This window comes from Protopterus annectens, chromosome 5.part0 (genome assembly GCF_019279795.1).
Source record: "Protopterus annectens isolate FY-2018-M chromosome 5.part0, PAN1.0, whole genome shotgun sequence".
NCBI lineage: Eukaryota > Metazoa > Chordata > Ceratodontiformes > Protopteridae > Protopterus > Protopterus annectens.
The window spans coordinates 727,585,791-727,613,290 of record NC_056735.1 but is presented as its reverse complement, the minus strand read 5'-3'; the positions used below and the strand labels follow the sequence as shown (position 1 = coordinate 727,613,290).

The window sequence follows — 27,500 nt, the reverse complement described above, 5'->3', positions numbered from 1 at the left end:
GTGAGGAAAGGAGCCACATAAGACAGAAAATGTTAACATTGTAGTTAAGACATGGGGTATAAAGCAGGTTCATAGATGATATATATATATATATATATATATATATATATATATATATATATATATATATATATATATATATATAATATATGTCTATTGTAAGGTTATATTAAAAATATAGAGGTCGGGGTTGAGCATTGTCACAAAACTATGTGTAAGGCTATCAGATGCTAGTAAAACTATTCAGGTATTGATGAAGACTAGCTGTGAGCTATAGGATTCTGGATGAAGAGAAATGGTTCGACGATATGGCAAGCTGAAGATAACAGTAGCATTTATCCTGGAGATACACAGGAGCAGATCCACTGATTTGATAGGTGAAGTTCTTGTATATAATGACTGAATTGTCCTTGAGCTTGGGTCCTGATCAAAAAGGATCAGTAAACCAGTTCACTCACCCAGTTAACAAATGTAAAAATAGAAACAACAAACAAAACACTGACTGATGCTACCACCTCTCAGCACCGGGGTCTGGAGTTCTAGCCTAGCATCTTGATGCTTCCAGGATGCAGCCTGTATGTCTCATCTGTGTTCATGTGGGTGTACCCCAGGTACTTTAGGTTCCTCCCACCTCCCAACAACTGCTACTTAGGTTTGACTGGAAACTCTAAACTGCCCTGAGTTTGTACTGTGGAAATGTTTTCCTCTCTAGTTTGTTCCCGTTCAGGTGTCTGGCTTGACAGGATTTAACTGACTGAAGGAAATGAAGAAAAATAAGCTACTTTCCTTGCAGTTAGAACCAATGCAAAGGATTCCTTAAACACAATGATGACACACGGTAGGCACAGAAAAAAGTGCCCAAATGTGGAAATGTTTCCTCCCAGAAACCAAAGAATACAACAGAGAACAAAATACCTCATTGTGAAGGTAAACCTCCTGTATAATCAAGAAAAATGATCAGTCATCCTCTAGAACGGAGCAGAAAGCACTGACATTTTCTGCTTCCACCTGTTTACTCAGGCAGACAGTTATGTCTTAAACGGCAGTCTATATACCTTGTGATGGACTGCAATTTCACAGGCTATGCAAATAAAGAGTAACACATATACAAAGCTACGCTAGCATTTGTTACATTGCCCATATTTACCTGTCATCATCAGACTGACAGCATTAAGTGGTCATCCTATTTAAAAGCAGTGTAATGTTGCCAATAGGAACTAAGCATATACTCACGGTTTATGTGGTCAATGTAATAGACTCCACCAATCTGCTGGTCATAGACAACTTCCCATCCTAAAGGTAATTCATCACCAACACAGTCAGCGAAGGTTAATGGCTTTGTTACTCTGAAAGATACAAACAGTTTAAGTATGAGAAGAAAGGACATTTAACACACATCACAAAGTCCAAAGTAGATAAAAGATTTAGTCAAATATTTCTTGGCCTCTTACTGTTATTCTAATTCCATAACTTTATTTGAATATTTCCCATAGTATGCTATAAACTCTCTAGTAGAAGCAGTTACTTTCACATACTTTATTTTCTTACTATGAAAGTCTTTTGAGCAAAGCTATAAATGTGATAGAAATAAAAATGTATATCGTACACATAACTACATGTCTTTAGCAGGTAAACTCTTGTTGCGTACTCTTATAGCCTGCATGCCTCATGTAATAGAACACTACTGATGGAAGGGGCAATGAGTTGTAATTCTCACACCCCTAACATCAGTACTGGATTGTTCAAAAGAATCAGCAACATGGGGTTTGTTTACCATCATTGGTGTCCATTAAAACACAAAGGGCAATTAGCCTTCAGGACATATGCTAAATGTGCACAGCTGTGATGGGTAATAGCCAAGTCATATAATACTCAGAAAGTATCCACACTGCCGAGCTACAGATCAGAATTATAATCACTGGCTGCCCCAGATTATACCCACCTTAGCTTTAGTCCAGTGCCATTAGGTGCAACCTTACCTCCAGTAACTTGAGTATCTGGAGATGAGGTAGGGAGAAGATCTTTTAGGCTATACCCCACATGTCATAACAGAAGACTACAATGAATTCTTACATGATATGGAAGGGGAATGCAGGGAGGGAAGTTGAGGAAGGATGGAAACAGACAACACATTGTTATGGTAAGTTATATAACTTTGGTATCTAATCTTGTCTTTTCCATCCATTCCTCAACTAATGGGAGAGTCCTCAGCTGCTTGAAACCCATGGTAGTCTTCAAGAATGGATATTCCAGATGAAGGCAGCACCAAATGCTTCCCTATCTCTGTATAAATATCTAACTGGTAATGAGCAATAAATGTACAGGCACTGGACCAAGAAGCAGCAGCACAAATATTATCTACTGAAGTTCTGGACAACAATACAGAAGAGGTGGAGATAGATCTTGTTAAATGTGCCCGTGAGGGCCTCAGTAAAGTCAACTTTTTGTCCTTATATACACAAGACATACAGTCAACCATCAGGCTAAAGTTACTTTTGACAAAGATTTACCCAATTTTGCTTCTGAGAAGGAAACAAACAATTGCTCAGATTTCCTAAGGTATTTCTTTCTGTGAAGATAAAACCTGAATGGTCTATGCACAACAAATGAAGCATGCATTCCCTATTATTACTCAACTGAGGAAAAAAAACTGTCAAATTAATGGACTGAGTAGTATTTCTGACGCTATCTTTGGTAGAAAGGACAGACTGGTACATAGAGGAACTGTGTCTCTGAATAAGTAGGTGTGGTGGCTGACAAGATAGTGCCTAGAGTTCAGATACTCATCTAGCTGAAATAATGGCAACTAGAAAAACTTTTAGTTATGTACTTACCATAACGATAGATGTATGTGATCCATCTCGCCTACATTCAATACTGATGGGCTCGGAGCTGAGAATCGGCTCCAACTCGGCCGTTATAACTAGCATGAAGTCTCTCATTGGCTGGGCCAATCTCCTATCCCAGGATGCACTATGCCCAAACCCCCAGATATAGTTTGCCCCCAACACATTGCCCAATCAGCAGAAACACAAGGAAACACCTGTGAGAGGAGAGAAAAAATAATATCCTAGAAAACTAACAATAGTTGTCTCCTCCAAATCCAACAGGTAGGGGGAAGGAGGGCGGGTACGTAAGAATGTAGGTGAGATGGATCACATACATCTATCGTTATGGTAAGTACATAACTAAAAGATATAATGTGATCCTATCTCGCCTACATTCAATACTGATGGGACAGCATCCCAAGCACCTAAATCCTGGGAGGCTCACAGGAAAACACTCCTGAGCACTGTGGAACCAAAGGAAGCCCGAACTCTAGATACCATGTCCAATTTGTAATGAGAAACAAAGGTATGTGGAGAAGTCCAAGTAGCCGCTGCACATATCTAATCCACGGAAAGCCTAGCATGAAAGGCCACAGAAGTTTCCATAGCTCTGGTAGAATGTGCCTTCACTGGAAAAGGAAGATTCCTACCGGTCGATGCATAAATGAATGAGATGCAATCCCTGATCCACTTAGCGATAGTAGCCTTAGTTACTGCCATACCAAGTCTGTTGTCCGAAAAGGACACAAACAACTGGTCTGATTTCCTCTCCTGTTGTGTCCTATTCAAGTAAAACCTCAATTGTCTGTGCACATCCAGCTGGTGAAATCTGTATTCCGCTTTATTGGAGAATTGTGGAAAAAAGACTGGTAGCTCAATAGACTGTTGGAGACAAAAGGCAGAAGACACTTTGGGGAGAAAGGAAGGATTCTGCATTAGAGATACTCTGTCCTTGTGAAAAATCAAATAAGGAGGATTAACAGAAAGTGCTTGGAGCTCCGATACCCTTCTGGATGAAGTAATGGCTACCAAAAATGCAGTCTTCCATGATAAGAATTTTAATTCGCAAGAGGCTGCAGGCTCGAAGGGAGGGGACGTCAAAGTTCCGAGTACCATATTTAAGTCCCAAGGTAGAACGGGTTGCGAGACCGGGGGGTGAATTAACCAGGATCCTTTCAGAAAGGCTTTGCACAGTTTATGACCCATGAGGGAAGGCTCATGAGCAACGTGATAATTGGAGATAGCTGCCAACTGAACCTTAATAGTAGAGACAGCGGACCCTTGTCTGAAAAGGGTCACCAAGAAGTCTAGCACCGCTGACACTGGGGCTGTGAGGGGGTCAAGATGACGCTGCTCGGCCCAGACAGCAAATCTCTTCCACTTACTAGAGTAAATCTTCCTAGTAGAAGACTTGTGAGAAGAGGCCAGAATCTGTACTACTTCCGGGGTTAGGGTATGCTGTCTGACTAAGGAAGGAAGTGGAGTAGCCAAGCAGCGAGTCTGAGAGTTCGGAGGGATGGATGGAACTGTCCCGACTGATGAGTCAAAAGGTCTGGAGCTGGGTCCAGAATCCAAGGACCATCCACCGCATATTTCAGAAGGAAGGGGAACCAAACTTGATGGGGCCAGTGTGGTGCGATCAAAATCATGTTGCTTCCCGCGCAGATTGCCTTCTGGATCACCCTTGGCAAGAGAGGGATCGGAGGGAAGGCGTAGAGCAGACCGGAGGGCCAACCGTGGACTAGGGCATCCCTGGGCGACTCCCCCTGAGGAGGGATCAGAGTGAAATAATTGCTGCACTTTGCATTGAGAGGACTGGCAAAGAGGTCGCAGCAAGGAAGACCCCACCTGGAGAATATCTGATTTGTCACTCGGTCGTTCAGGGACCACTCGTGAGGCATCAGAATTGCTCTGCTCAGCCTGTCTGCTATCACGTTGGACTTCCCCAGAATGTGCGTTGCCAGTAGAAAATGCTGGGAAGCGATTGCCCAGTTCCACACTCTCATGGCTTCCCTGCAAAGGGGGTAAGACTTGGTTCCCCCTTGTTTGTTCAGATACCAGACAACCGACATGTTGTCAGAGAGAATTGCAATAGTCCCCTGAGGAAGAAAGCTGTGGAGTGCCTGCAATGCTAGAAGCACCGCCTTATCTCCAGAACACTGATATGCAAGTGAGTCTCGTGATTTTGCCATGTACCTTGAACCGTCCTGCCCAGGTAATGTCCCCCCCACCCTATCTGGGAGGCGTCCGTGGTTACCGTGGCAACAGGCGACGGAGGAATGAATGATCTTCCTTGATTCATATTGGAGGGGAGAAGCCATCAACGAAGATCTTGTCAGCATGTCTCCGTTATGAAACTAGGATGGGACAAGGGCGGATCCTGATATGACCACTGGGTCGAAAGTAGCCATTGAAGTATTCTCATGTGTAACCTCGCAAGAGGGACTAAAAGGATGGTAGCCGCCATCATTCCTAATAACTGCAGAACCGTCCTGGCTTGGGCCTTTCTTAGGGGCTGCAAGGCTAGGACTTGAGCCTGCAACACTTTTATTCTGTCTATGGGTAGGAATGCTCGCATCTCTACAGAGTCTAGCTCTGGGCCGATAAAGGCAACACACTGTGATGGCGGTAATACAGATTTTGCCCAATTGAAGGTAATTCCTAACAGATGTCTCAATTTGAAGGTAGTTCTCATGGCTAGAAGAAGTAGATGCCTGGTGGGGGCGGTGAGGAGCCAGTCGTCCAGATAAGGAAACACCTGGAATCCTAGACGTCTCAGGTGAGCCGTCACCACTGCCAAATACTTGGTGAACACCCTGGGGGCTGTGGTGAGATCAAAGGGCAGGGCCCGGAATTGAAAATGACTGGCCCCCAGCCGGAAGCGTAAATGATGCCTGGAGGCCTCGTTTATCTTGATGTGATAATAGGCATCCTTGAGGTCTATGGAGCACATCCATACTCCTTCCTCCAGCAAGGGGAGAATGGATTGTAACGTGACCATTCGGAACTTGGACTTTTTTACAAAGCGGTTTAGACGGCTGAGATCCAGAATGGGTCTCAAGTCCCCTGTTCTTTTCCGCACCAAAAATAATTTTGAGTAAGTTCCTGATCCGATCTGGTCTGCAGGGACTGGTTGGATGGCTCCTTTTCTTAGCAGCTTTGAAATTTCTAGTGCTGCTTGATCCCGCTGACTGGGTGGAACATCCGGGATTCTTTTTGAAGGCGGGGGAGAACGGATAAAGGGAATGGTATAACCTCTGGCGATGATTTGAAGCACCCATCTGTCCTGAGTGATGGACTCCCAGGCCTGAAGATGCTTCGAAAAGTGACCCCCGACTGGCTCCGGAGACGCACAGTCGGATAATCCCTCAGGGACGCTGGGAGGAGGAACCACGAAAGGATTAGCGGTCTCCTGTGTTGCGGGGGCCTCCGCCGCCTCTGGGGTGACGTCTTCTGGAGTAATTTCCCCCTCATCTGCCTCTGGAGGGGGGGTTCACTCTGATGGGCAGGGGAAGACTTTTGAGATTTCCTGAACCACATCCCCCCCCCCCCGAGCCTTGGGATAAGGCCTAGTGGGAGGAGAAAAACGGGTTCCAACGGCAGGCAAAGTCTTACCCTCCTACTCGCATCTAGTGAGGGTGTCCTTCACCTTGGGTCCAAAAAGGGAAGACCCGTCGAATGGGGTGTCTGTGAAAGAAGACTTGAAAGCCTCTGAAAAATGACACAAGCGCATCCAGGCTTGCCTCCTGAGGGCCACACCTGAACTCGCTGCTCTACCCGTCCCTTCTGCTGCATAAGATATGAGCCTCATGGACGAGTTGACAATGGAAGAAAGGGTAGACAGCTGGGCGTTAACAGACTGAGCCAATGCCTCAGGCACGTTACCCACCAGGGTATCTCCCAACTCCTTTATGAGATCCCTTTGGAGCCGCGTAAAATGACACAAATAATTCAGCGACCGTAAGGTAAAGGTCGCTGAAGACAGGGTACGCTTCCCATACCTATCCATGCTCCTAGACTCCTTATTAGGAGGATGGATGGAAGAAGAAGCCTCTGCCACATCCTGCTGGGTGGCAGACGCCACCACCATGGCATCCACAGGTACTCCCTTGGTTAAAGATTCCTTGCCCGGTGGTGCCGATAAGAATTTATTGGGGCGGCTAGGGACTAGCTCCACAGAGTCAGGGTGTTCCCACACCCTTCGACAAATAAGATCCAGCAATTCATCGAAGGGTGGAGACACCCAAGAGGCGGAGGGCTGAGCTCCGAAGGCCTTGAGGAAGACCGACTCCTCCTCAGAAGGGCTTTTGGATGGCCAGTCGCCTCGCTGTCTCAAGATCTCCAGGATATCGGAGAATGAGACATCATCCGAGGACGACTTAGGGGACCCCTCTGCATCATCGAGGTCAGTGTCCGAGGTGACAGACTCATCTGGGGAGTCTATGTGCTTCCTCTTACACAACTTCTTTCCGGAAGGCTCTTCAGGCACGGACTCTGAAGGGCCTTCAGAAAGCAGGGGACCACACATGAAGGTATCCTCAGGCCTAGGAGCTCTGCTGTCCAGAGATAAGGGGGAGCCAGAGACTCCAGTCGCAGTGTCCAGGGAAGGAGAGCCCGATTTGGGTAAAGTCACCGAGGACTTGGCCAGCGCGCTTCTCATAGCATCGAAGGCGGGTCCTCCTGAATCAGAAGAAGAGCCCGTCCTCGAGACCATGACCGGAGTCGAGGTTCCCCTAGCCGAAGCACCAAGGGGGAGACTCAGAGCTAAGGTCAGTGGCCCCGATGTATCACCCTCGGGCCCAACAGAGGACACTCGAGTGCCGAAGCCTGTCGAAGGAATAGACAAGGTTGGAGCCGAGGTCGGAACCGACAGACAGGAGGTCTCGGAGCTGACCCCAGGACGTCACTCGACTCAGCACTCTCCAACTCCGATGACACCAAGGTCGTCGGAGGAGGAATGAATGGAACCGATACCATGGTGGGCTCTGGAGCTGATTGGGCTGGAGCCGAAAATAATTTAGATAGCACTGGTGACTGGAGGAGCTTCTGGACCACCCTATCTACGTCCAAATCAGATAACCTGGAGGACCTGGAGGAAACAGAAGGGGGTCGAGAAACCTTGCCAATCGGTTCTGAAACACAACTAGAAGAATGGCTCCTAACCGGCTCCAAGAGGATCAGAGCCAAAACAGGTTCGAGAAGCACCGAAACCTCCTTCGGCGCCGAAGATCGTGGGGCCAAAGAAACCGGTTCTGAAATAGCTAGAATTTCTAGTGGTTCCGACACCATCGGAACCGAAGAAGTGGACCCAAGTGTCGACCCTGAACCTAGCGGCTCCGAGAGCAATGGAGCCGAGGAGGGAGACACAGTTTTAGATCCCAATTCCAACGGCTCCGAGACCAGTGGAGCCGAGGAAGGGGACATAGACCTGGATCTTTTAGCCGGCGGCTCCGAAGAGGAGGACGGAGCCAGAGACTTCTTGGACTTAGTCTGAGACTTATCAGAGGGAGAAGGAACAGCTTCCTCAAAGGAGGGTTTAATTAAACCCTTCAGGATAAGTTTATTTTTTCTATCCTGCAACACTCTAGACGAGAACGCGTGACAGACACTGCAAGATTCTTGCAAGTGTTTGGCGCCAAGGCAGTATACGCAAATCGCGTGCCCGTCAGTTAAAGACATTTTGTAACTGCACTTTACACATTTTTTAAAGCCCGATGGCTTATGCTCTTTGTCTTTGGAAGACATCACACCGACAAACCACAACACACTAGGAGGAAAAAAGGGGAAAGGCTCTAACTTAAACGCCAGGACACCAGATAGGGCAAAGGCCCTCTAACTTAAATGGGCCTAACCCACCAAATAAAAGGATCACTACACAACAAAAGCACAAACCCAGTCACACACAATTACCGAACAACAACAAGTAGCTATAAAAATAGCTTTTGAGGAAATTTCTCCAACAGAGAAATGCAATGAAGAACAAGATAAAAAAAGTAGGGTACTTAGCCATAGCCAAGTTGAGACCACGTCGATACTCCAGGTGCGGCAAATGAGATCTGGGGGTTTGGGCGTAGTGCATCCTGGGATAGGAGGTTGGCCCAGCCAATGAGAGACTTTGTGCTAGTTATAAAGGCTGAGTCGAGCCGATTCTCGGCTCCGAGCCCATCAGTATTGAATGTAGGCAAGATAGGATCACATTACATCATTTTTTCAGGATAAAACTTTCAGGTCCACTTTGGCTACTGGTTAAATGTGGGACTGTGTGAAGGTGAGTAGATGTTCCATAAAATCCCAAGGAGGAGTGCAATCAATATTAGGAGTTCTGAGGAGAAAGGTACCCTTAAGGAACACTTTACATAATTACAGAGAGGCCAAGGAAGAATGATTTTTCCAGTATGGAAGTTGGATATAGCAGCCAGCTGTAGCTTGATTGCAGAAGAACTGTCTCCACTGTGAATAACTAAGGCAAGAAAGTCTAGAGCTGTGGAACAGGGGCTGAGAAAGGATCCAGATGTCTCTCATGGGCCCCAATAGAGAACATTTTTCATTTTCTCTTCTGTATCTTCCTAGCTGAAGCCTTTTGGGAAGATGTGAGAATGTGTAGAACCTGAGAATACAGCCTGAACTGTCTAGCCATCATTGAAAGTGGAGAAACCAAGCAGTGACCTTAAAGGCTTGAATGTCCAGGTGAGGCAGACTGGAAGGATGGGATTGGAGATCTGGAAATTGATCCAGAAGCCAAGGAGGGTGTACCAAGTGAGGCCAAAGGAAGGAGAACCACAACTGTCAAGGCCAGAAAGAGGCAAGGAGGATGACCTTGCTCTTCTGTTGGGAAGCTTTCTGTAGAAATCTTGGAATGTAGGAGGTCAGTGGGTATCCATAAAGAAGATCGGAGGGCCAATCGTGAATCAGAATGCCTGTTACTCACTCCCACTCTGGGAGGGATTAAGGCAAAATACATGCTGCATTTGAAATTGTGGGCAGAGATCGCAGCATATTTGGCCCCATTGACAAAAAATATCAGTTTCATCACTGACAAATTTACAGACACTCATGAGCACTAGAATAGACCTGCTCAATCTGTTCACTAACATGTTGGACTTCCTCTGAATGTGCATTGCTTTTAGAAAATGGATGGAAGAGATCACACACTGCCACAGTCTCATAGCTTCTTTAAAATGGGTAAGAGTGGGTTCCTCCTTGTTTGTTGATGTACCAGTCCACTGACATGTTTCCCATCTGTATAGCACTCATCCGCAGAGGGAGGACATCCTGGAATGCCTGCAATGGTAGGAGGGCTGCTCTCATCTCTAAAACACTGATGTGCAAATTGGCCTCTGAAGAGGACCAAGTGCCTTGAACCATCTTCCCAAATTAGTTCTCCCCTCCACTCCAGTTAGGAAGTGTATGTGGTCACCATGGCCTTGGGTAAGGGTGGAACAAAGGGACGGCCCCGGGAAAACTTCTCTACTTGAAGCCATCAGGTTACACATTCCTTGCAAATTTTAGTAATTATTATAGGAAAATTCATTGGTTGTTGCCTATTTGACCAATGGACTGCCAGAGTCCACTGTCATACTCTCGTATAAAATCTTGCCAGTGGAACAAGTGTAATTAAGGCAGCCATAGATCCTAGGAGCTTTAAAATCAACTTAGCTGGAGGTGTTTAAAGAAACAGTAGTTGTAGGCCCTGATTTTATAACGTGGGCAATCTGGATGGTGGCAGCCTTTCTACCTGAAAAAGAGTGTCTAAATGAGAACCTATGAACTCCAGGACTTGTGTAGGAGTGAGGTGTGACTTGTTGTAATTGACTGTGATACCTAGTTTGAAGCAAAGCTGAAAAAGGCAGCCCCTGGCAAAAATCAAGAGATGCATGGTGGAATAAATGAGGAGTCAGTCACTGATGCAGGGAAATACCCAGAATCCTAGCAGTCTCTAGTGAGCTGGGACCATTGCCATGCACTTGGTGAATACCCAGACGGCTGTGGTGAGACCAAAGGGCAGGGCTCTGAACTGGAAATGGCTGGCTCCCAGCCAAAAGTGAAGAAACCTCCTGGACCATCTGTTTATTTTAAGATGACAGCGTGCATCCTGGAGGTCTATTGAGCACATCCAACCATGCTTCTTTAAAAGCAGACATATGGACTGAACCATGACCATTAGAACTTTGAGTGTCTGACAAACAGATTCAGATGGTTTAGGTCCCAGATCGGCCCAAGGTCCCCATTTTTCTTTGGTACCAAAAAGAATCTCAAATAAGTTCAGAACCCTTGCTGGTTTGATGGGAACTTTTAGATGACTCTTTTTGTTATCAACTTTTCAATTTCTAAGACTGCCTCATTTCTCTGATGGGGTGGTATATTGGGTATGTGACACTTTCAGTGGAGGATGGGAAAATGGAATGTAGTAGCCTCTGATGACGACTGTCTGCATCAAGACATCTTTGATGCTGGACATCCAGTCTTTCAGGTACAGAGATGGGTCCCTGATCACCTCCAGAGGGCAGCAGTTGGGCAATCCTTCAGGAGCACTAGTAAGGCTTCTGGGTGAAGGGACCCCTGAAGCCTTGGCTCTGCAGGCCTCCTCTGTTATGTGGGTGATATCCACCATTAGAGTTCCCCCCTGAGCCCTGTAGGGATCTGTCTCCAAAGGAGTCCTGGGGAAAATCCCTGGAATTTTCAGAACCACATCTGTCTATCTCCTTTCTGGTTCCAGAAGAAGGTCCTCTGAGGGGTAGACAACTGTACTCCTACAGCAAATAGAGTTTTTCCCATCCTTTCACTCCTGAAGAGTGTCTCTTTAATCTTAGATCCAAAAAGGGGTGATCCCTCTTAGCAGCATTGATGAAAGACATCTTAAAGGGCTCTGCGAAAATCGCATAAGCAGATCCAGGCATGCCTCTGAACCATAATGCCTGACCCTGTACCTCTAGACATGCCCAGCATAGCACTGGAGATAAGACGTATGTAGGCATTGGAGAGGGACTGAAAGCTGGCCAGTTGTAAGCTCATAGTTTTCGTGTTATCCACAGACATGGACCCAGAGAGAGACTTGGAAAGTTTCTTAGTCAAGTCCATTTGAAACGTCATAACATGTGCTAAAATTTTCAGAGAGAGTAAAGCAAAAGTTGCTGAAGCACAGACTCACTTCCAGTATTTGTTCAAGGCCCTAGACACTCTCTCTTAGGGGGATGGACTGTCGGACTCTCCTTGGCGAGTTCATTTTTAGTGACTACTGCCACCATCCCAGCATCAATAGGGGGGCCCCTTGCTTCAGTGGGTACAGACCTTTGGTGCTACTAGATATTTGTCTGGTGCTTCTTAGGGATGGGTTCGGCCATATCTGAATCCTGCCATGCTTGGTGAGAAATCAGATCCACCATCTCATCTATGTGGGGGGGGGTTGGGAACCACCAAGGAAGTAGATGTGCCACTGCCAAAAGCCTCAAGGACCACAGAATCCTCCTGGGAAGAGGCTTTGTAAGACCAACCACCTTTCTCTCTCAAAAGCACAGGAATCTCTCTGAATGTGATGTCCTCAAGGGTTGATCTGGGGGACTCCCTTTTACTAAAGTTAATGTCTTCTCTTAGTGGGACATCAATGAGTCTCTTAATGCACTTGTGCTTCCAAGCAACTTCCAAGGAGGGGAAGACTCGGAAGTCTGAGGGGAGTTCTGGATGAGGACTGACTCAGGACTAGTACGGATCTGCTGACTCAAAGGAATGGAATGAGCAGGCCCAGGACAAACCGTTTTGGAAAAGGAGGACCTGAGGTGGACAATTATGTCTGGATCTCCTGATGTGAAAAGAGCTCTCTCCACTGCCTCAAAGGTGACAGCCAAATAAGACACCAAAGCCACCCCAGTAGGAGTGGAAGCCACCTGATTAGAACAGCCAGGGGGATCTTTCTTACTCTGCCTCAAAACAGACATTAGGGCTTAGCTGTCGAACTCCAAGGCTCTGAGGAGAAGAGACTGCTCCAAGAGTCTAGCAGTTGAACTCCTACCCCCAGATCTGGCATTGAAGCTATGGCTCCGAGATCCCTCTGGCTCTGATAGCATCAGTGCCAGTTGAATCAGAGAAGATGCCAGAGTAGAAGAAGACTGCAACTTCGAATGTGACAACAATCCCAGAAGTCTTGGATCTGACACCTCCAAATCTGGTGGATGGATCAGAGTAGGAGCAGCAATGGTAATCTGGGAAGGCCCAAAGCTCACAGGTCCAATGGGAGACAGAGTCATGAGAACTCCCAAAGGAATTTAGGTCCTGAAGAATTTCCTCATCATTCTGTGCACATCCACTTTGGACAGACTCCTGGTAGACCTGAAGGAAGATGAAAAAGGTGTGGAAGCCTTATGTGGCATCTGTGATGCCCGTGCAATGGCCCAGTAATTAAGGAGCCTCAATCCTCACCACTAACACCAGTGAGAGGTATCCACATAGGTTCATAGGTCGGTACTAGGCTATCGGCCCAAGGGCCTATGCAAGCCTAGCCATAACAATTCCCTGGCTATTTCTTCCCACAATATTTACTTCCCAGGGTAAATTTCCTAGCTCCCATCCAGTCGTCAAGGTTCCTTTTGAAGATGGCCAAGGAGGTGCTCTGCTTGACATGTATGGGCAGTCTCTTCCAGAGTATGGGGAGTCTCTGGGTCAGGAACCTATCCCTCCAGCATGTTTTGTTCATTGTGATGACAGGGTTTAGGTCCCTGGAGTGTGTGGCTCTGATGGATTGGGATTTCATTAAGTGTAGCATGTCCAACAGCTCTGGGTTTGACATGGCCTTGTATGTTAAGCAGAGACCGCCTCTGAGTAAACGATATGCGACAGAGTATAGCTGGAGTTTTTTTAGTTGGTCAGCATAGGGCATCTGCTTTAGGCCTGTGATTCTTTTAGTAAGGTGTTTCTGCAGCCTTTCCAGTTGTTGCAGATGTCTTGTGAGGTACATACCAAATGGGGCATTGTACTCTATGATGGGTCTAATAAGGGATGAGTACAGTGGGACAATGAACTCCTTTTTCTGGATGAAAAGCCCTTAGTGATGAGGTGTGCCACATAGAAGGATTTCCTGACTGTTGTGGCGATGTGGTTATCGAAGGTGAGACCACTGTCCATCTGTGTTCCAAAGTCTCTTATCACACTTTCAGTGTTTAGTGTACTGCCACCTATGTGGTAATTCATGGGTACATGTTTTTTCCCAAAGGGGATAACTATACACTTCTTGGCATTGAGCTTGAGCCCATGGCTCTGGCACCAATCATCTGTTTCTGTAAGGCCCTTTTGTAGAATATCCACATCATTTGGGGATTCAGTAATGGCTCCGAGTTTGTAGTCATCTGCGAACTTTGTTAGCCACAGTGCCTCAGTGTTAGCCTGTACTTCAGAGAAGTAGATGCCAAACAAGAGCAGTCCCAGGACTGAACCCTGAGGTACTCCACTTGTCACTTGTCTGGAGCTGGATTTGGAGTCAGCTACTTTTACAGTGTGGGTTCTGTCAGTAAGCCAGTTGGCAACCTGTCGAGTGACGTAGGGATTTATGCCCAGCTTAGTAGGTTTACCTATGATTCCAGAGTGGGGGATCGTGTTGAAGGCCTTGACGAGGTCCAGATAGGCTGTGTGGACTGCCTTACCCTCGTCCTTGGCTCTGGAGATTGATTTGAAGAAGCCAATCAGGTTCAGGAGACATGACAGGCCCTTCACAAACCCAAACTGGGTGGGGTCCAGTGTTTGAAGGTTGCCAATGTCTTTGCTTATAAGTTCCATGCAGATCAGGCTCATTAGACTGGTAGTTGTACAGTATCAGATTGGGAAGGATGACAAATACACACACACAGTAATGTACAATTTCCCTTAAGAGCACACAGAGATCACAGTCCGCGGATGGTTTCTTCCTTTCTCTCCAGATCCCCAATATGACTCCCCACTGGCACAGCTATAAAGTGGGGTCCTTAGACAAGGTCCCAAGCCAAGTCCTACTAGCACTCTTGCTGTCCAACCAGTGCTTTGTGTCCCTGCCCAAGTAGCTGACACACACACACACACACACACACTTTGAGATATGAGTTATATACAAACACACAGACACTCCTGGGGAAGGCTGGCACAGGTTCTCCAGCTATGCCTCCTTCCTTCCAGACTATATCACTGCCACCAGGACCCCTACTTATCAACTACTCTAAGGCTTTCCCAAAGGGTGTCCAATTATTACTGTGCAATATTATTATCCAATTAGTAAGTGTGACAAATAGCAAGGCTTACATGGAGTGGCTTTGTACAGTATCACTATATACATGCAATGTACTCTAGAGCTTAAATTATCTCAACACAAAACAGCTACAGCTGAATGATTTAAAAATATTTAATAATAAATAATAAAAACACAAGACAAATCTTCTGATTCAACACAGAAAAATGCGTAAAATAATACTGTAGAATAGTCTGACATAAATATAAAAAAACAACTAGACTAAATCTGACTAAATTCCTATCTAACTCTAAGAGCAATCACAGTTCTAAATAAACTTACATACAGAGCAAAGGCAGAGTACTGGTGAGTGGAGTTCTTCAGACAAAATCCAAAATGTTCTGATTCTCTCTCTCTCTCTCCGAGAAATTCTTAAAAATAATACATCACTGCTGACTCATTTTAGATTACATCATTCTTCTCTGGTTCCCAGGCTTACAGAAACTCAGAGTTTTAACATTTCTTTGATCTTATACCTGGCCAGGAAACTACAGCAATAAAGACATTATATACGTAAAATCTAGCAATTAACTCTAGTCTCAAAACAACAGAAGGAATTCCTCAGTCCAGACATTATGTCTCCGAGCTTTGAGATCAAACAGTCATACAATGCTTGACTTATCAGCTTTCTTCCAGCAAAGTGCACTGTGGTTACATTTTTGAAGTTCAACATTTAACACAATTTTCTTACATTTAAGAGGACAAGTCTGTGGATTAGATTCATATTTGCAATGACACAGAATTATCTACAAAATTCTATCTTGCTAGGCTGGCAGCCTTCACATATCTTCACAGCATCTCTTGTAGAAAAGGGAAATATAACCTGGAAGCTCTTGGTTCCAGTGAGAACATGGGTTCCCTTTGAGAAGGAATTCTTGAGGAACAGTGTGACGGATCCGAGGGGTTAGCTGGATCTGAGACCTTTGAAATACTGAAAAAAGAGAGCAGTCAGGGGAATGCTTCCTTGGCTCATTATCTTTCTCTTTGTCCCCTCTCAATTTGCCTACAGGCTTCTGTCAGCAATTGTTAACAAAACCACAATAAACACAACACCAGAAAATACCAAAAAAGGCAGAGAAAGACAGACTACCAGCAGTGGTAATAATAACTATCTCAGGAAGGAGATAAAGTGAAAAAGGTACCAACAATGGTACAAATATTACTATAAACCCTAACACGACAGAGAGAGAGAGGGGCAAGAGGGATATCGCTAGGCCCAAACACAAAAATTCAACTTAAACTACAGAAAGAGTTGAAAGGACTCCAACAATGGTAGAAAACAAGAAAATGAAGAAAAATTCGACTAGAAATACTTTGACTTATCTTGATCAACTTGAGCTACAGCAATGATGTCTAAATGCTGAGAGTGGCAAATGAGGTTTGGGGTAATGTAGGGTTTAGGGGGGATTATAGGTAAGGGGATGTGCTTGATCTATGGATCGATCCTCTGTCTGTAATACAGTTGAAGTTGGATCCAAAGTTAGATCTGAAACCTGTTAGTTGAGGAACAGATGGAAAAAACATCAAATTCATTGTTAACATTTTCCAAGTAAGTATGCAGTCTTTCACCAGACAATAAAAATACAGCACTCACAAGGACTGCTAATGGCCAGAAAAATCTAATTTTTAAACAAAAATGTGTCTTCTGCACACTAAAGATACAATGTGCCCTAATGGCTCTGATCTTTAAGTGTCCAAAACAGAAATACTTTAAAGAGTTCTTAAAGGCCATATCTCTGTCACAGGGTATCTTCTAGCAGTAACTGTTAACTCACCCTGATTAGAAAACATTCCATATAAGTACAAGTTCTAAAGCAGGATTTCCGTTGGCTTTAATTTGAACTCAGAAAATTCCCTTTCTGTTTTCACAGTTACATGTCCAATAGAAATAAGTAAGGTTAAGCAAGACATAGTCCAAACACCAGGCAGACACTGCAAATATTTGTGAAGAATGTATCTCCACAGTAGCAAACCAAATACAATTACATCCGATTTTACAAATTTCTCTGAAAATATTACTCATTTACTGAAAATGCAAAAGTAACAGACATAAACTTTTGTTTGATAAAGATTATATAAAAAGGATTTTAGGTGGGTGAAAAATATACTTATCATAAAGTAGAGCACATCTTTTTCCATACGATCACCACTTCTTAATAAAATAATGCATTTTTATTTTCATTTTCCCTGGAAAAAGGAACTTTTAAAATTTGTGCTGCATGAGAAGAATGGGCATGAATGTCCAATGTCATCTTGCCCTTCCTGGGGGAGTGAGGGAGGCAGTCTAAAGGCCTTGTTGCAGTTTGCAGTACACTGGTCTGGCCAGCTCCATGCTGCATCAGTGTGAGGCACTCAGTGGGGTGGTTGCAAGAGTGCAAAAGCATGCTTGCATCTCCCAAGGCCAATAACAGCAAAGCTGCAAAGATGCCACAAGGAAACATGAGTTAGGCTACACTCCCCAGCTTGCAACATGACACTTCATCTTCACCAGTGCCCTTCAGTTCCTCACTGGCCTTGGACTAGGGTCAAGTTGAGCCCACAGGAGGCTAAGGTGGATCCCACAGATCTAGTGAATGAGAAGGAAAGGAGATGGGGATAGCTGATGGCCAGTTGCAGGGGTGGAAGAAAAGCACACACACTCAAAAAAAGAATTTTTATAAAAGTTACTGCTTTGAACATAACAAACGTAAGAGATGCACAAAAACTGGAAGTTACTCATTGGTCATGCATGAAATAAACATAACTGCACTCTGAGGTGTTATGAAGCATGATTCTGAAGTCTGACTGCCTTACAGTAGTTATGCTTTCTCTTTTGACCATATTTGACTGACTAGGCCAAAGTCCCCTTTTCAGAAAAGACACATGGTGGTAGTCATACTGACTAGGGGAAATTGGTCAGGGCACCAGGGAATTAGGCCAGGGCACCATGGAAATTTACATACTGCTTTCAATAAGTGCTTTGGGATCTTTTACATCCACTTCAGCTATCACCAACTCAGGTATTTGGGGCCTTGGTTTAATGCCTCCCCTGAAGGATGGCACACTCAGTAGTGCGCTCCCTTATGCTACACTGCAGTGTCAGTAATGTAAAATTAATCCAAGCATGTGGTGTCAGAAGAGAACCCAAAGACTTTTGATCTTCCCTGAAAGGTGAGCACACTACCAGTTGAACCACTGACACTGGAAGTATGGTAACATCTGTAAGCTGCATTCTACTAAGTGCATTACTGAGCTCCAGAAAAATATTTGAACTTTGTATGCATACAGAATGGGAAATCAATTATTTTGAGTTCAAAATTAAACTATATTTCACCATAAAAATTTCCTTCATCAATAGGCCATTTATAGGTATTTAAAGGCAGTGAAAGAAGTTTGTTTGGAATTTAGACACAAGAGTGTTTCAACTGCTTGAGTTGGTGGAAGCTCAAATGGATATAAAAGACCCCATGACGCCTATCAAAAAGAGAAGGGGAAGTTCCCTAACGCCCTGGCCAAATTTCCTCTAGTAGTATAAATACCACTTCAGGTCTGCATGAAAAAGAGGCTACTAGCCTAGTGGGACTAAGCCACTCAATGAAAGGATAAATAAAATAAACTTAACTTATGATTAAATCCTTTGAAATTAGATTTTTGCATGTTTTATCAAAAACTGCAAGTCGTGTGTTTGTGGACTATAAATTATATTTTCATAACTTTGGCAGTGTTATAATAATTTCCAAAACACTTCAGTATTATATGCACTCTAATATTACTGTGCAGCTGTTACTGCATGACTCCACAAAAACTGTTGACACTATAGTCCGTCCACATCCATTTTATAGCTGTGCAAAATGGCTTTGTAAAAAAAAATGTGCAATAAAAATATAAACTGTGTTGAGACAGTGCCCAAATGACTGTATGTTGTAAACATGGCCTAAAATATTGAAAATTAAAAACATTATGAGGAAGCATTCAGTAAACTACAGATCATAACTTACCCAATTTTTAACAATCTGTTCCTGTTTTCAGCCTATCACCATTGGGTCCCCATTTCATGAATTATACAATGGTATTATATAATTCTGTCTCAGAAGGTGATTTTGCAAATTTGTGTAAAATCATGTTTAAGAATACAATGAAATAAGTAATTAATGATAGTAGCATAAAATAATGCAGTATGGATCGTCAAGAAATGGTTGAGTTATAGTCATTTTCGAAAATTTCAAAGAAAATGAAAAAAAAACAGAGCGAAAAATGATGCACAGTTCAGGGTGCTAGCTGCAGACTACAAATGCTGTGGTTGAGCTACAAAGGAGACGCAGTTGGTTTAAAACAAGCTGGACTGTTTTCTTTGTTTTAATAGTCAAATTAAAAAGAAAGGATCATTTTCTGATTTTCATTTTGTGGTTTATTTAATTCTTTCATTCATTCAGTCATTCAGAGATATTATCACTAACAAGACTATAATACATATGCATTCAATGCTGCTGAGTCACATCTGACTCCTGTAATGACCCTAAGCACATACAGTGGCATCCATACAGTATATTAGGCAAGTAGGGAATACAAGTAAAGTGCCGGTTCTTTCTTCCAAACACATGAGTTGCACACACCAAAAGACAATTTAGAGTCATCAATCTACCTAGCATGTCTTTGGGATGAGGGAGGAAACCATGATATCCACAAAAAGTCCATGTGAACACAGGGAGGACATGTAGACTTTGCAAAAAAGGTAGCCCAGCTGAGAACCAAACTAGATAATCTTTTCTCTAAGGTGACAACTTTACTTGGAACATCTAGCCTAGGTTAGAATTCAGAATGTTTATCATATGGTCTAATATCATGCCATACTGCACAGTCTGAAATGCATGCTGGTAAACCCAGCTAAATGTACCTCATGTCTGTCTTTTCATTTAGGCTATCCTGAATATCAAATGTTGCCCACAGCTAGAAGTAATAAGAATATTTTTTTTCTTTTGTTAAAAAAGTAGTTAATTTGCAGCCACATGGAAATCTCTCACTATGGTAACTTGCAGAACTCTGGAAATTACTGAACCACAAAACTGATGCCTTTCTAATGGTAAGCAAAGTATCAATGAAGCATGAAAAGGTACCAAGTGCTGTACTTCTGCACATTACAAAAGCAGAACATCTGAACATTTATGATACATATGAGTTACGAGAAAATGAAAGAAAATATTGCAATGACAAGACAAATGCTTCAGAATGACTGTGAACTGAGAAATTGCCACCTGTTTATCATCTGCTCTTTAGGAGGGCAGAAGTTTTCTCAGTTTATTGCTTATTACTTACTTAAAATATAAAACTGTTCTAGGGACTGAATTTTGTAACTTACCTGATTTATTACATAAAGACAGAATATGTGATATCAAAAATGATCAGACTCCAAAAGATTACGAACAGTGTCAGATTTAACATTAAGTAAAGAGACATAATTTTTTTGTACCAGTTGAACCAACTCACAGAAGAGTATGAATTGTTTAGAGTGGTTTATGAGATAGGGAAGCCAAAAGTGAGTAAAAAGAGTCAAGAAGTCGTCTGGCAAGTATAAGAAACAAGAAATATGATGGAGAGAAAACACTGTATAAAAGATGTGGCCATAACCATGATAAAAAGGCATGTCTTGTTATTAATCAGGTACGCAGAAGTAATGGAAACAAAAACACGTTGCTTATGGTGCAAAATGAAAGCAAATAAAAGTTGATAAGACTGAATTAAACTGGAACAAACTCATTAAACGAGTTGTCTGTCCTCAAAATGTACAATTATACAATGACTGTCCATTAATATTCACAAACGAGCACAATGATTGGCCAGCCCAACCAGCGTGCCCATTGTAAATCTGCGAATATACCAATGGGAAAACGTCCAGTCATCCGGACTTTTTCCCATTAGTATATCTCATACCTTTTTTACTTTTCTTTTTTTTTTTTTAAACCAAAAAAGAAAATGGAAAACCTGAAATGTACGAGAGAGATGGCACAGACAGAAATAAGAAGATAATCAGGTACGTTCTGCAAAACTAAAGAAACTTACCTGATTATCTTTTTATTTTATCTGTCCAGGCTCTCCCAAATGTAAAAAGTCTCCTGATTTCTTTCTTTTCTTCTCAATAAATTAAAAAAAAAAAAAAAGCAACAGAGATCTTCCTTTCTCCGTTGCTACCTTTGGACAGGTGCTGCGTAAGTGTGGGAACACAAGTACTATACGCATGCACAGTACATCAAATAAAGCTCCAGGATACCAGAAACATGCAGAAGGGCAGCACGGAGGCATTATACAAAGACATTATTTAAGAAAATTACGTTTTTTTCTTTAATAATGTCATTGTATAATAGCAATAACCCACAGCTAGGTGTGAGCAATACTGGATTTACCCACAGTTGGCTTTGTTTGGTCACCCTTGTGACCAAACCACACCACCCATGGCTAAATCTAACATTACCCACACCCAGCCATTGTTTATTGCTTAAACAATGAACAGGTTGCAAGTTAAATGTAGGGAAAATTTGGAATTAGAAACTAGCTTGACATTGTGGAAGAAAAACTTGACATTAATTATCAATATGTGGTGCTTTATGCTAGCACTGGTTCTGAAAAGAGAGCATTCTGAAGCAGTTTTTATGAGCACTGCTGTTCTGGTTATCATGTAAAACCAAAGTGTCAGAAAGTGCTATGTAGAAAGGCAAGAATAAGAAATGCAAGACTCAGTTTAGAATAGTTAATACAGCAAATGTACAACTTATATCGAATTGTCTGAATTGTCAGAAGCTTGGCATAATGAAAATAATTCACTGTGTGAATGCAAAGATACAGAGTAGGTCAAAAAATTAATTTTGATTAGTTTCTTAAAGACTACAGAGATTTGCTTAATGGCTTGGGCTGTTTACAGGAGTTTACTATACTCAGATAGAACACACTGCTATTGGTACTGTACTCCTGAAGTAAGCTCCACTAGTGTGTGCAATAAAATGGAAAGGAAGTTAAACCACAAAGAGAAAAATGTAGTGAGCCTAGTGACTGATTCAGCACCATGGCTGCTATTCTAAAATCAGATACAAATTCATAGTCATACAATTCATGTAGAGATACATGGAATCTTAATAGAGTTATGAAAGAGAGTAATGTCTACTTTATACATGTATAAAAGTAGTGTCTGTCATTCAAGGAGCAAAGTGTTTTCTGTGAAGGATGTAAACCAAGGTCTTTACAACTTTTCTCATCAAACCATGTTTGCCAAAGTATTCAGCTGTGAGAATATACAGGCCTTAGAGATTTCCATTTTGTATTTCAGCAGCAGATGAAGTGTTTCATACAGCTATTGCAAGGATCAAGGGGCTTAACGGCATTTTTAACACAATTGATGGCATACTTGTGTAGGGGCCAGACCACAGAACAGCATGATGTGAGCACAAACTGCTAACATTGGTGAGACAAAATATCTTAGATAGAATATACATATGTTTAAAATTCAAGTTACAGAACTGCAATACATGCCTCATCTCTTAACATCTGAAGCCTTGAAACCAGCCACTTAGAAAGTAAATGCTGTGGTGCAAGTACCTCCTAATAAGTAGTAACAAGCTCACATGAGATTTCTTGGAATGGCACAACATCCTTCTAAGTTTATTTCAAACATATTAAAAGTCAGGTTTCCATTAAGGAAATGAATGGAGCTGAAGCAAAGGACATGAAAATAATTATAAACAACTTAAACAGCTTGTAACGGCAACACACCCATATTGAAATATACTGATGTGAAAAAGTCAGTTACATTGCAAGTAGATGCCTGCCAGAATGGAGACTTTTCCAAGAAGGTAAAACAACTGCTTATGGGTAAAAGTAATTTATGGAATGTCAATGAAGTACACACAGACAGAAAGACAGCTTCCTGTCAAGGTACATGGTAGTGAAAAGCTTAATGAATATATTTATGGGAAAGTTATGTTAGTGAAACACAGTATGATCCACTGCACACTATACATAATAATTTTTTTTTCTACAAGACACCATCAACACTGCAGTACATGTTACTGAACTACAGAAATAAAACCTGTGTTACTGAACTACAGAAATAAAACCTACTTGCGAATTATAAGCCAGGAAAAGAGAAATCTATTGCAGATATTGAATCATTCACATTTAACACAGAAGCAGAAGATTTGCTTAGAGAGGAAACAGAAGTAAATCAGATAACTTCACAGCTACTTATGACTGACAAGAAGTTTGAATAGTTTCAACAGTGTACTGAGAATAATCTGCAGATAAAAATGCTTTGAGATATGGCACAGAAATGTTGAACAGAAAAGAAATTTTGTGAGGAAAGTAATGCAGCCATAATTGTCGAGCAAGAAGTAAGCTGCATATGTGGCCTAATGTTTAAAGTAAATGAAATGCCATTGCCTAATGAACCAAGGAAAGAAACTTTTGCAAGAATGCACGAGTCACATTTAGGAATTATGAGGTATAAAGAAAGAACTCATGTTATACTGTTTAATGTGCAATGCATCTCACAACAAGAAAAGAAATTATCTCTTACGTCTGGGTGTACTTGATATGTACACATTATCACTCAACGCTTTTACCAGTACTGGTTTTATTAATCCATGTAAATCTGTGCATTCTCTACAGGGACTAACTGATGTAGTAATATCAGAAAATTAACTGCAGTATGCAAACATGGAATTCAAAAGATTTTCTGAGAAATGGAAATTTCTAAATGCACCCTCTATTCTGAAATAATGGTCAAGTTAGAGGACAGTTCAAACTGTGAAACACCTCAAGAAGAATGCTTAGAGTATTAACATTTCCGGTTATGTAGCTATACATCTAGCTATGTTGGAAATGCACTGCTTTCTAAGTTTAAGTCTTTCACCTCCTTCCCTCCTTCCTTACTTTAGTCTGAAAATGCAATTTCAGTTCAAGAGAGACTGAAAGAAAACCACTCTAGACAAAAATACAGCTGTGATCAGAGAGCAAGCTACTTATCTTCTTTAAAAGGAGAAGAAAGAGTGAGAATGTTCCACTAAGAAACAGCCATGAGGAGGAGAGGCTGTGATGCAGTAGGACCAACTTGTATTTGCTGCAGTTTGTACTTTGGATGAAAGTTGGTGAAACGCAACAGTTAAGGCAATGAATATAGCAAGGTTCTGTGCAGCAGATGGACAGAGCCCTTACTGTGACCCAAGCAACCAGGGTTTTTTAGCCTTAGTACTGGATGAGCCAAGGCAGGGGTAGAAAGGCCTGAAGGGGCATATCATACTTACCTCTATTGGAGTGGAGTGGTGGGAGAGAGTAGGTGGCATTTGGGAAGCACATGGGAAGTGTAATTTTTCTGGGGGAGACTGAGGAAACCACTTCCCATGCTTGAGGCAAGGGTGACAAGACTGTTTGCTGGCAATTTCTCTTGCAGAAGTAAAGGACGAGCAGTGCAGACAGCCACTGAATGTCCCCTTTTGGCTCCACTAGCTGGGCATTTGTGGAGAAGGTAGGGCTAAAGCAAAGAAAACCCTTGAACCACCCCTAATGGCTGTGTAAATGATGGCCTTCCTGGTCAAGGATGTCGGGAGGCATACGCACTGTACACATTACAGTACAAATAATGTGAATGGGGGTAGAAACAGGGCAAGCACTAGGACCCAGGAGGAACCACCTTAGCTGTATCAAGAAAAGAAAAAAATGGTTGTGTAGTAGATGAAAACATCATGACTTGAGACTGCACTGCAATTTACAACTCATCAGGTATTTTTATTTTATTATTGTTTCAGCCCGATTTTGTATGGAAAGTGTTAATTGCCCGATTAAAAGGTTTAAATATTCCCTGGAAGGTGGCAAAGCCACAAAACATGAAAGCGACTTCCTGGTTTTCTTTTGGGGTATTCTCTTAATCCTTGATGCAGTCTTGATACTGTAATTTGTCTAAACTTTGTAGAAGTGAAGGTGGGTGTTCTTGCTAAAGTTCAGAAGAGTACAGGCAAGAAAGCTGGCAAGTATGTTTTCTAAACCAGCATCTTTAAAAAAATCAGAATTGTATTCTCTGCTGTTGTAAATTGATGAATTCACTATAGCTGCTCAGATTTTTGTCATTATTATTTTGGATAACTAATGGTCCATTTCTTCTCCATCTCTGCTATTCATACTTTTAAAAAATACCTGATTTTACCTCACATTTTTGTCCTACCCCATCCTAATTGTTTTTAATTTTCCTGTAAATAATTAGGGATTACAGTAAGCCAGTATTGTCTTGCATTATAATCTCATACTTATTGTTCAGAAAATATTTATGTTAAACTCGTCATCTTAACAACTTTTTTTAAGTGAAGTGCAATAATATTTTAAAATAATGTCCCAAGTTGTCCCCCATTGTTTTGAATTTGCCCAGAATTCTTTAGTGAAGAAGTTGAGAGGTATGCTGCTTCTGTTGGCTGAATCCTGTTTTTTTATATCTGTGCCACATTCAGACTGTGTGCTGGGTTTCAATGGCTTAAAAGTGCTTCTTTCTTCACTAAATCATTATTTTAAGATTCTGGACCAGCTGCAGGATTGACTAACTTGCTCAGTGGCTGCCGTCCAATTTTTTTTGCCTTCTCATACACTTTGGAGCTTTAGATTGTGACAAGCTTGTCATTAGTGTTTGGAGCATGTGACGTAAGATAGGATGAGAAGGTATATTATGGAAAGTTAGAATATATGGGATAGGAATTTTACAGTATAACTAGATGAAGGTTTTATAAACATCAAATTAAATAATTAACTTAATTGGCCATTGAAATGACAGATGTAAGAGTGGGGCACTATGTACTGCACAACTGTTCAGCCCTGATTTGAATTGTGCTAACATGAATAGGGTGATGGAAAAGGGCTGGACTGTGAGAGGGAAGATGATTGTTGAGCGAAGAATAATTCCTAAATGCAGAAGGTATGTACAGTTGTTATATATTAGAATTTTAATTTTTTTCTGTAATATATGTACACAGATGGATTTTGCTACCTGCTTCTGCTATAATTAGATTTTGTGATTTCTTTATCTTTGTGTCTTTTCAAATGTCAGGATGTTGTTCAGAACTTCCATTTATTACAGATACATGTTCTAACCTTCTCTGTCTCTCTCTCTCGCTCTCTTTTTTGTGACTGCTGTCATTCAAGCTGTTTTGAATATATTCCCTTTTGATTCTGCAGTGGAATAAATGCAGTCTTGCAGTTTGAGTATAGACAGCAATCTGTGGGAAGGGCAGTTAGCTTAATAACACTGTGCTAAAGTTTGCCAGCCTCTACTAGCAAGGGACTTAGCTTGGAAATCATTTCTGGGTGACAATTGCTGGTAGTGATTTTATGTGCATAAACAGCATTTAACATATTTCCTGATTCCTGACACTGTACTGCCAATGGAGAAGTTATAACTGACCCTGTAAAATAGCAAGCCTGTGTTGTGCTTTTTGATGTTTGATTTTTTTTTTGCCTGCCCATGTTGTCCCTTTGACCATACAATTACAATGATAACATATGTCTACTTTGGGTATCTGATGAAATCTACATTGGGTAGATGAAAGCGCTCAACCTTCGTTTTGTATTTCAATAAAAGAAGTTCTTTGTGACATATTCGTGGATCGTGGTTTGTTCTGGGAACAGTTTTTGGTGCTGTCTTTCTTCTACTTTGGGTATCTGTTAGCATTTTAATATATTAATATACATTTTGCATAAACAAAACCTTTGTGTATGTTCAGATGTTAAGATATTTATTTTGTGTTGCAATACTCTTCATAGATAACTTTGTGGAGTGGAGTGGGAAGTTATCACTAAATTTGTCTCCTAATATATTGGCTATATCCTTGAAATCAGAATGTGTAATATTATACATGAGTCTGGTACATTGTTGGATATTATTCCTTACTTTCTTGACACAAATGAAGAAGGATTTGCAATTTCCTTTGGTATGTAGAGCAACCTTAAGCCCAGACTCTGCTTTTCATTTTCTAGATGTGCTCTCAAGTTCCTTTATGGCATGTTTCATTGTGGTCTCAAGGTAAGGGAGGGAGATTTTTGTTTTTATAATTTGCCATTATGTTCCTTATTTTGTTGTATAGTTTATTAATAAGGTAGTTCCACAAAAGAGGTTTCTTCCTGAATTTATAATTAGGGTGGATGGGTGCTGAATTTTCTACACAGCTGTTGGAGTATTGCTACAAATTAGAAGTGAATGTGGCAGCCCTCTTGAGTTGTGACCTTTTTGAGGAATTATTGGGAATTTTTGTCTAGATCTTGTACAAGCTGAAGTAGATTTGCCCTGGAGAAGTCTCTAAAGGTGGTTTGGTGATGGGGTGGTACCACTACACCTGACAGAGAAGGTGAATTATGGAGATATTTCACTAGGGATGAAAAGATGCAAAGTGGGGCACAGGTGGGAGCTAGTTTGGTAATGCCCATGTCAA

The 27,500-nt window shown here is 42.1% G+C and overlaps 1 protein-coding gene across 2 annotated transcripts in view; it reads right to left on the bottom strand.

Annotated features, from left to right (window-relative positions):
• The window catches only part of WWC3 (WWC family member 3), a 1,641,181-nt gene that overhangs the window by 1,170,485 nt on the left and 443,196 nt on the right, over nucleotides 1–27,500 (bottom strand). For both annotated transcript variants that reach the window (XM_044072574.1, XM_044072573.1), the window contains exon 2: nucleotides 1,234–1,346. In XM_044072574.1, the coding sequence (XP_043928509.1) occupies nucleotides 1,234–1,346 (113 nt within the window). The remainder of the gene's footprint in view (nucleotides 1–1,233; nucleotides 1,347–27,500) is intronic.